The 10673-nt window shown below is 39.1% G+C and overlaps 1 protein-coding gene across 2 annotated transcripts in view; it reads right to left on the reverse strand.

Moving 5' to 3' along the window:
* Positions 1-747: 747 nt before the first annotated feature.
* Positions 748-10673, reverse strand: part of zgc:165507 (monocarboxylate transporter 2) — a 32312-nt gene continuing 22386 nt past the window's right edge. Inside the window, exons 3-5 of one of the 2 annotated variants that reach the window (XM_032505215.1) lie at positions 6602-6745; positions 4588-5391; positions 748-3989 (exon numbers count right to left, since the gene is read on the reverse strand). In XM_032505215.1, the coding sequence (XP_032361106.1) occupies positions 3709-3989; positions 4588-5391; positions 6602-6745 (1229 nt within the window). In that variant the 3' untranslated portion in view covers positions 748-3708. The remainder of the gene's footprint in view (positions 3990-4587; positions 5392-6601; positions 6746-10673) is intronic. The other variant, XM_032505214.1, reaches the window with a different exon arrangement.

Raw genomic sequence — 10673 nt, forward strand, 5'->3', positions numbered from 1 at the left:
ATATATATATATATATAAATATGTGTTCACTATATATCGTGACCAACATTGTTAGGGACCTTGAGACCAGCAGTTCCCAAAGTTTTTTGCTGATGTCATCTTAAAATGAGACATTACTTGTGATCCCTTCTCCCAGAGTTAATATAGTATCAAAGGATACAACTATCCAGAAATCATAGAAGCATCTGAAAACAATTTTGTGTCGCAGATCATATTTTAGATGTTGCAGTTTTTGCTGCATGCTTCCTGGACTACTGCTATTATTTCTGCTCCATCTACAAGAAGAATAACACCCTTATTTGAGTCTGATCTTAATGATTATAGTGAAAAACTAAGTATAATTCATAAATTGGATGGAAAAATCAAACACAGTGTTGAAATTCAATGGCATTCACCTTAGTTTCATCAAACTATTACAAGGCTGTGTTTTGTTCTATTTATATATGTTAATATGTTAATACCAAGAAAGTATATTCATACTGCCAATAACCCCCCCCATACACACACACACACACACACACACACACACACACACACACGAAAGTACTGATGCACTCCCATTCCCTACAAAACTGAGTCCTACTATGAAACATACAAAAATAAATTCATGAAAGTAAGAGTTGTCCTGTTGAATAGGGAGTGGTTTTAACACCAGCAGGGGGCAGTGCTATTTGGTAGAAAGTGATAGTACAGCAGTCTAATGTCCTCATTGAGAATCCTCATGTACAATGGGCATCAGTACCCATAGTGACGTTGGAGTTGAGTGAATGAAAGTACAGACATGGCACTATGACTAATATTTACATGAAATGCTAGTGAACTAAGTGCATTATGGGGGAATGAATCAGAGTAGCTAAATTAACAGACAAACTATTAGGAGAGTTGAACTCAACACGAAATGACAAACTGGGTTGGTCCACATGTTGCTGGAGCTGCAATGAAAAACAAGACTAGCTCATCTCAAAATGGAAATAGAAGTGAGACCCAAGTCCAGGATAAAAGTGCACAAATCCTCGAAAATCATCTTATTTACAATAAATGGAATAGCAGATATTCTCTCAACAATGTTCCCCTGATACCCTCAGATTGCATCCAGCCAAACACAACAGCAGCTGATTCCTCCCATTTCACCACAAAGCAGAGAGGATTTCAACGGTACATTGTTGAGAGCCACTGCTACACAGCTGGACATCCATTTTCATGATTCTTAATACACAAGGGACAATAACATTTTCTTTTTGTTCTTGATTGCTTTGAAACATGTCTTATTAAAATGGCTTTGTTAGGACATCTGAGATAGAACCCCATTTGCTCAGCGTTTGAGACCAAAGCTGCAGATGTGGATGAAAACTGATCAACAGCAACAGCAGGATGACATTTACAAAAACACATGGCGTGGATAGAATACTGAACAACTTTGACATTCATAACACTTAAATTGTAACGTGATATGCTTATCCAGTACATTTTGTTTGCACACAATACGAGTGACAATACTATACTTGAGTATCATTCTGTAATTAGTAGCATCAGTAGAGTTCCTTCAAATCTTTTAACATACTGGTGTGGATGTTAGTGAATTAGTCACAGAATAACATTACATAAAGACATTTACACACACATGTTAGGAGACAAATGGAGCAGACTACACTGATTTCTTGTGAGTTTAAAAGTTAAACACAGCCACAAAAAGTGGGTCACATTTAACACAAAAGTTAAAAGAAAGTTAACAGTAAATAGCTGGTAGCTCAGTATAATACTACCAAGTATTCACTGTACAATTCCTCTGCATTCTTTACATTACATTTAAGGCAATGTATCATAGAATGGACTGTTGAGCTGACCACAAGAAATACATTTCCCTGTATACACATATCTGCATTAAAAGTTAAAATATGAGAAATTATATTGCTCATGGGCTCTGTGTGGAAAAACCACTATTATGCCTATGGTTTTTGGTCATTAATACCTTGTTAAGGCCCACAGAGGAAATTACATTCAACCATAATTAAACTCATTTAATTGCAGCTGTTTAATAAATATGTTTGCATTTCTCTTTCAGTGCAGTCCACTGTGTATGAGTGCAATATGGAACACTAGACGACTTACAGGAAGCATTTTACGACTAGATCGAAAGTATTAAAAGTGGGACATCTGTGCCGGTTTTACTACACGATGTTACAGTGCTCAGGTGGGCAGCATAATACATGGGCACCAGCGTCACCAGCTGTGAACACATCTGTTCTTTATTAATGGAAGTGAGAATTTTATGGCACCTATTTGCCATTTTAAAAAGCAGTGCAATTAGAATTTTGACTTCTAGCTTGACGCATATCACCAGATGGATCAACCATTTCAGGTGCACTGGGATTGCCAACGCTGCATTCACACTGTAAGCAACACAATCAACAAGTCATCAGGAGTTTTTCCTTCCTGCAGAGCTGACCAACCACGGAAAATCACTTTTTAGGCTTAACGCCTGCCACCACCAAGGCTCCCATTTTGTTATGATTTTAGGGACATCAGCCTAAAATAGGAACATTTGATTCCAGCCTTTCAAAGCAGTTCAAAGAAGTTCTCCACAACTTTGATGTAAAAAAAAAAACTACTAAAAGAGGCATCTTAAAGGTTGATGCTTGAAGAATGCGTGTATTTACTATAGCAAATGAGAATATCCAAAATTGTTTTGCTTAGTTAGTTTTGTATGCAAACTACTTATTTGATTTTATCTACAGTCAGAGCTTCTAACTGTCAACAACTTGTAAAAAGAAGCATCAACCAAGTTGCTTGCGGTGTGAACGCACAGTTAGGGATCAGTGTTCAAAACTTCACCAAGAACTGACACCTTTCACTCACAGATGGTCTGTCTAACCACTGAGAAATTTTGTTACTTCTTCCTTGTTTACTTCCTTGCATTTCCTTGTATAACAAGACTTCAGTGTGGTGTAAAAAAGTACTAGTATTTTGAACATGAATTCATTTGCTGGTGCTGTTGAACAGCAGTGACACGCTAATGCTGCATTCACGTCATATCGGAAGACACAGGAGGAGGAACGGAATGATGCTTGCTGCTTCAGGTTGGAATATTTGTTATTATACGTTGGGACAAATAGACATAACTTAAATCCACCATTAATAAACTGTAGCAGCAGTAACAAACTTCTTAAGCTGAGTTGATTGTCTGACTCTGAATTTAACTACGTTTTTAATTATCTGCCAGCATGTGTGGATTTGCCGCTAATGTTAGCTCTCAGTTGACACAATTTTGGAGTTCCTACAGAAACTATCATCTTGCATTGTGATTGAAACTAGGTGTCTGCAGTGAATGTGCTTCCCCCAGATGCAGTCTTGTATTTACAGTTAATCCGATTTGAGGTGAACGTGGCAAAAAAAGAAAATACAATTAGTATTACACTGTTTTCCATTAAATTTTCTGAATTTGAGCTCCCTCACATGCATACGGTTATCTTACACTTTTCTCTGTGGTTAATATTTCTCTTATGCTCTTTGACAAACAGATAATACTCCTCATAGCCTCCTACAACACAACAGTTGCTTTGGCAGTTACTTTGAGAGCAGAAGACCCCGAATAGAGCCTGGTGGAACACCGAGAGGCACCTCTTGGCTTGGAGCTCAGTTTGATCGTAGTGGAAGGTGTTGTTAGGTAGTTGTGGAAGTCAGGGTGAGCTGTTGGCAGAGCAGAAGGATCTAAATGTTGGTTTCCCGCTGAATAGGTTCGTCACCTTTCTCGCTTTTGTCGACCAGGTCCTCCGACGCCTGGGCTTCCCCATCAGCCTCCTTCTGATCCAGAGCTTGGTCCGGATCTTCCGTTTCAGTCCGTTTGTACAGCTCTGCACGTTTGCGCTCACGCTCCAATAGTCTGTAGTTAATGAAGTTTCCAATGAAGAGCCAAATACTGGCCAAAATCACGACACCTCCACAGCAAAAATACATGGACTTGTAGTTTTTTGTGACATCGACCAATTTCCCTGCAAGACAGCACAAGGTTTTTAAATGTTTAAGAATTCGCACAGTTAAAATAAAATGTTATTGCCAAGTAGAATTTCCTTTAATTTACAGAAAACATGTATAAATGTCAACTATTATTAATTCTAGCCAATTTAGTAAAGCCCCGGTCATTTGCAAATTTAAAAATTTTGTTTCAATGGAACTGCTAGAATCACAATTCAAAGTAAATCCATATACTGTACATGTTGCAGTAGTGCATTTATATTTAATCCCCTCTGTCAGAGTATAAACTCGTCCCTGGCATGCTTTGAGGCAGTTATGAGACTAAAGTTAGTGGTACTTAGCTGGGTGAACATTTTGTCCCATTAGCAACCAAGCTAGCTCAGAGAGCGTTTGTGACGGATGAGCACTAGCAAATTCCCGGCTAGCTACCACGTTAGCACTAAGCTCACCAGTTTGAGTAGTTTGCCAAGTAGCTACTGCAAATAGACACTACCAAGCTTCTGAAACCATTGCACCTTTCTGGTATGACCGGGCCTAATAATGTTGTGAACTGACTCTAAAAACCAGAAGAGCTAAGAACACTTTAAAGTAAAGGCAGTAAAAACCGTACCATACCTGCTAGAGGTGGACCAATGAGGACTGGAATGCACTCCACAATGGTGGTGAGTCCCACAGCACTGGAGAACCTTTGAGGTCCAACCAGGTCCATCAGTGTTTCAAACAGCACTGAGCTGACCATGCCAAAGGCAAAGCCGAAGAAAACTGCATACGTCACCAGACCGGTGTAGCTTTCCACTAGTGGGCAGAGGATGTGGCACACCCCATTGTACAGCACAGCAAAGCTGAAGAAGTACTGGATCTTGGGCCGGACCCAGCGTGAGTTGGCCAGTAGCCCCATGGAAGGCCTGGCAAACATGTCAACAAAAGCCAGAATTGAAAGCAGGAAGGCAGCAGAGTACTCATCCACTCCCATGTCTTTAGCGTAGGCCGTAAGGAAGACAATAGGTGCAAAGAAGCCCACAAACATGAGGACATTGCCCGACAGGTAAATGAGGAAACCACGATGCTTGAATAGCGATAGGTCTAGGTACTTGTTGAATGTTTGCCAGCAAGTGCGCTTCTCTTTTGTTGTGGTGGCAATGGCGGCTAACTCTTCGTCCTTCTTGAGCTTACTAGGTGGCGGTCCCAGAGGCCTCATGAGGGAACCAGCCACACAGCAGTTCAGTAGCAGGCCGCCCAGGATGAGGAAGCTGCCTCTCCAGCCAAATTGGTTGAAGAGGTACTGGTTGAGAGGAGCCAGGGTGCTAAGGAACACTGGACTGCCTGCCATCGCCAGCCCGTTAGCAATGGGACGCTTCTTTAAGAAGTATTTGCCTATCATAGTCAGTGCTGGCTGCAGGTTGAAGGCTAGTCCAAGTCCTATGAGGAAAGATGACAGAAGTACATTATACTTGTAACAATACAATCATACTGCAACTGTTAATAAACCAATGCTAAGGAACAATTTGAAAATGACCTATTTTACATTGTCCTCACCTAAATAAATTAAAAAAAAATAACACTTTGTTAGAAGTAACTGAGCTTTAAATTGAGTTACTGGTTATATCCATGCTAGCGCCATGGCTCTAGGGATTGTCCAATAGACTACAACGTTAATGCTAACGCTTTCAAGTAACTACGGTCCCAGAGAGTAAAAGTTTAGTAAATGACGGAAAACGTTCAGTTAACGTGATTAAAGTGACTGCATGTTCGGTATAGTAAAAGTTTAGTAGATGATGGAAAACGTCCAGTTAACGTGATCAAAGTGACTGCATGTTAGCACTGTCATTGTGAGCATGCTGCCATGCTAGTGTTAGCATTTAGCTCAAAGCACCACCATGCCCAAGTACAGCCTCACAGAGTCAAGCTGTAGAATGTCTTTTTAAACTAGAAAGCCAATCTCACATATACAAAGTTGGCTGGATAAGAATTGGAACTTGTAATGCTAAGAGCGGTTACAACAATAAACAAGAGTAAATCTTAGAGTATTGTATCAATAGATTTCCCAATAATGTAGTAGGTGTCACCTAGAGGCTTTTTTCACAGATTCCTCTTTTCAAATAAAAAGCCATACAAGCTCCTTTAAGCAATATTTTTATATTATTATTGACTTAATTGACTTCCTCTAAGGCGAAATCACTGAGAGCTACCATATTTAAGAGCCTTTATGCAGAACAAGACACAGTTATGAGTTTGCTCTCTACACGTGGGTATTATTGATTATTAGATGGACTCATGCAATTTCATTTGGATTTAAATGGGCTATTGATTGATAGTTGGGCTGACTCCACACTACATATTTAAAATGGTCCTAAACAATTTGATGAAGCTCAATAAGGGAACATTTCATCTTTCACATGGAAACTAAATTAATTTTGTGAAGTTAGCCTGCTTTTTGTCAACCCCTAATTTGTAAGTTGTAAATAAAATATATAATATTATAACACAGCATAATAAAATGAAGGCAAGAACCAAAATAGATTAAATAAACAAAGCAAATGTTCTTCCTGCTAAAACAGTTTTGTTTTTAACCTGCTACTAGAAGTAGAGGCTCATCAAATTGGACTTAAGTGGACTTAGATGGACTTACCACCGATAACTCCTATGCAGATGTAAAGCTGCACTACGCTGTTACAGAAGGAAGCCATGATCATGCCAGTGGAGCAGAGGCAGCCCCCCATCATGACAACGGGCCTGCAGCCATAGGTGTTGACCAGTATACTGCTGATGGGACCTGGAACAAAGGGAAAACATTAAACCAACCCTCATGTGTCAGTTGTTGACAGTAGTCAGGATCACTGAAAGCGAGTGCATAACAATTTAATCTGGTTAGTGCTCCACACTAGCGGGAGCCCAGCTTCTATTAATACCAGTGACTAAGCCGTTTCCAAAAATGGAAACGGACAAATTAATTTATTTAAGAGAAGTAGCTGACCGTGTGAAGCAGGAGAAAATACTTTCATATATGAGTCCCATTTTTCATATATGAGTTATATTATTTTCTTTCATTTTTGAACTGCACGTTGTGTAAAGAAGCAATCTGCATCACGATACATTTAACTCACAAGTCGAGTATGTAATGTTTATATTCAGGCAACTGCAAAGCTGCTCCAGAGATCTTTGTCACAGAGAGCTGACAGAAAAAGTCTTAAATGAGATTAATTAGGTTCTGACCAATCCCCAGTTAAACCATATTATCTAAATGGCTTAATTAGAAGTGAAAACAAAAGGTCATACAAAAAATGCCTATAGTAAACATCCATTAGGGCTTGTGTTGCCACTTCCTGGTTCAGTTTGCGAAGACTGTACAGACAAAATTGTTGATCTCTATGCTTTGAATGGTAATGTGTTCATTTATTTATTTTTGGGTTTTGATAATCTAGTGGGGGGCTGTTTACAACCCATTTGATCATCACATTTCTGAATCAGAGTTTAAGTTTTTGGTCACTTGGGGGCACAATGACATTGTCACCTTGTGAAGTTAATGATGATGGCGAACGTTTCCAAACAATTACCAATCATTGCCACTCACTCTAAGTCGTGTTTGTGTCCACCTAAATTCCAATATTCACTCTCCTTTCAGCTCTGTTTTGGTCTCCACCAATTCCTGATGTAAATCTCTGGCTCTTTAGCAGCTAAATGCAACAGTTAGTACTATGTTAACCTAACAGGAACTGCAGAGTTAGGGGGTAATTCTCTGTGGGTATATCACTGCAAGGGATATCTTTGACACAGTCATTTAATACATTGTTAAAATAAAATTAGTCATTAGTGCAGCTTTAACATGTTAGCATAACAGGTAGGCATGATAAAAATCAAATACTGCCCACATTAAAAACCAGCCACAGGATGCATGATCGAATGACACAAATGAGGCAAGTTTCCTCTACTCTAATGACTCAGCATCTGTATTCTCAGTTACCACTGTAATGTTGTCTTCTAATGATGTGAATCATAACTATAACTTCAGAAAAGCCAACACCTTACTGGGGTGATAAAAGTTTTTTTTTATTCCTGGAATGCTCAATATGTTTTTGTAAATTTTTGACTTAGGACACTGTTCACTGACATTGTGAGAGAAGAGGTAGACTCTAAATTTGACATATTTGTGCTGTTGTTATGTTTTGTTCCATTGTTTAAATTTTTTCCACTTCATGTATAATCTTGGTACATTACATCCTATAAATAATGTGGCTGCTCAGATCACTCTTTAGAAATTTGCATCTTATTATTGACACTGTCTTCTATCCCTTTACTGAATTTTAAACACAGGAGGTGTAAATTGAATAGGGAGAGAGAATAGTAATGAAATATGTATTTTCTTTTGAAATAATACTCTCATTACCAGCCATAAGATGTATGATATTTCTGCCAGGCCCAGTGCAATTTAAAAAGCCACAACGGGCGAGGAGTCATCTGACTTAATCTGCTCTGCATGAATCTTTTTTCGACCTTGAAGAAAGTTCCTCTCATTTACATCCACAGCAGTGATCAGTATTCTCTGGGGCTTGGCAGGACCCGAATCGGCTGAGATGAGGAAGCCCCTGAGCCTGCACATTACCTCCCTTGAAAAAGGCTTATCATATCCTGGCCAGCCGCTGCGTGGACTTCATTACACGGTGGACAAAACCCCAAACTAAATATAACCACCTAGATCCCAAAAGGGAATGACACATATAGAAATGTGTCTAACTGTTTTTTTCCACGACCCTTTAATGTGAGCTGGTACAGCTCATGATGATGCGAGGATGCTTGCTATCCATCACGCTTCAAATAGGATAAGATTGCCAGAAATGGAAGCACACAACTTCTAAAGGCTGTTCTGCTGCAAATGGGACACAGACATGGTCTTCTGAAGGGACTGTGTCTGGCTGCTGACCCATTGCACAGATATGTACAGGGACATAATGGAGGGTAAACCAGAGTGATAGAGAGAGACAGAAAGACGACACTCCCATTGGACTCCATTGTACGCTTTTGGCCACCTACTTCCGGGGTATGCAGCGTTGCATAGTTCCAAACAGCCATTGGACATCATTCATTTCCTCTTTGGAATTTTCAACTGTCTATATTTTATCAAAGGCCCTTTATGATACATATACTGATCTTTATTTGTATGTGCACAGCGTAATTATATATATTTTTAACTTGGTAGACGACCGATTGCCTGCTAGTTTGTTACCTTCCCAGCTGGCGAAGTTGAGCTATCAAATGTAAATTGATTAAATAGCTACCTCTTTTGAATTGTCAACTCTCTATATTACATTAGAGGCCCTTTATGATGCATCTACTTAATTCTATTTGTTTGTGTACAGTGCAATCATCGGGGGATTCGGGGCTGCACTGAGCAGAACAGGCTAAGACGTTATCCGATGACTGCGCACCTAATGGCGGACAGCTCTGGTGGGATAGACCGGGGTCCTGCAGGGGACCGCAGGCCTCTGGGAAAATGAAGAGCAATACAGGAGTCATTTAATGCTAACTTTTATTGTTTCCCCACCATGTTCCTCTCTTCTTAACATTTATATAAACACACAATATTCATCCCTGTTCCTTCACTTTGTTCTTGTTTTTCCAGTTAGATATACACACCCACACACTTGTTGTTGTCTCTGTTTAATACAAAAAAATACAATTTCATTCATCCATCCAAGTGTAATGTGTTGTTATTATTTAATGTATTCAATTCTTTGTGTATGGCTTATAGTTAAAATGATTGGTGTTACTGTATGATTGAGAAAGCAGAGTTGCAAATGAATGTTCTGTGACACTGTGATTGACAAACATTAGTTAGACTACTTTTAATATTGTAGTGTAATAATTGAATTGGTCTATTTATTAACTGTATATAATATTCATAGTTTGACTCAAGATGGAAAATAAGCAGCTTGTGTTTTTTTTGGATCACATTTGACAATAAAGCCCTGTTTTGACTTTATCTGTTCTAGAGTATATGTGTGTGTGCGAATACATACATATACATATACATATATATATATATATATATATATATATATATATATATATATATATATATATATATATATATATATATATATATATATATATATATATATATATATATATATATAAGAGAGAGAGAGAGATAGAGAGATCAAAGAGTATTGCAACTCTCTCTCTCTCTCTGGGGTAAACCAGCCTAAACCCAGTTTATTTATGTAAAATAAATGTTTATCAACATTTTCAGGTTGTCATGAGGTTTAAGCCGTCTACACATGATCCGCGGTAGAAGCGCGAGGTAGCGCACAGAGCAGAGAGGCAAAGCACAGCGCAGGAATGTTCTGGAATTGGTTGTGTCTTGAATAGGTCAGCGGCAACAAGGTCATAGTTGAAATAATTTGAACTTTGAGCTGGGCGGCACCGCTCTCCCCATAGGAAAACAATAGAACAGCCAGCGCAGAACGGTTTTACTGCAGATCATGTGTAGGCAGCTTTAGAGGTCAAGTTTGGAGCTGTGTAACAGTAAGCAGCATCTCACTGCATGATGTTAACATGGTGGCCTAAAGGTTAGAGAAGTGGGCCAGTGAAAGGGAGGTTGCCAGTTTGATATTCCAGACTGGTAGGATAACTCTAGATGGGGAAATGTTACCACTACTGAGGGCCGCTTGAGCAAGGTGTGTATGTATGTATGTATGTATGTA

This window comes from Etheostoma spectabile, chromosome 23, assembly GCF_008692095.1.
Source record: "Etheostoma spectabile isolate EspeVRDwgs_2016 chromosome 23, UIUC_Espe_1.0, whole genome shotgun sequence".
NCBI classification, from domain to species: Eukaryota; Metazoa; Chordata; class Actinopteri; order Perciformes; family Percidae; genus Etheostoma; species Etheostoma spectabile.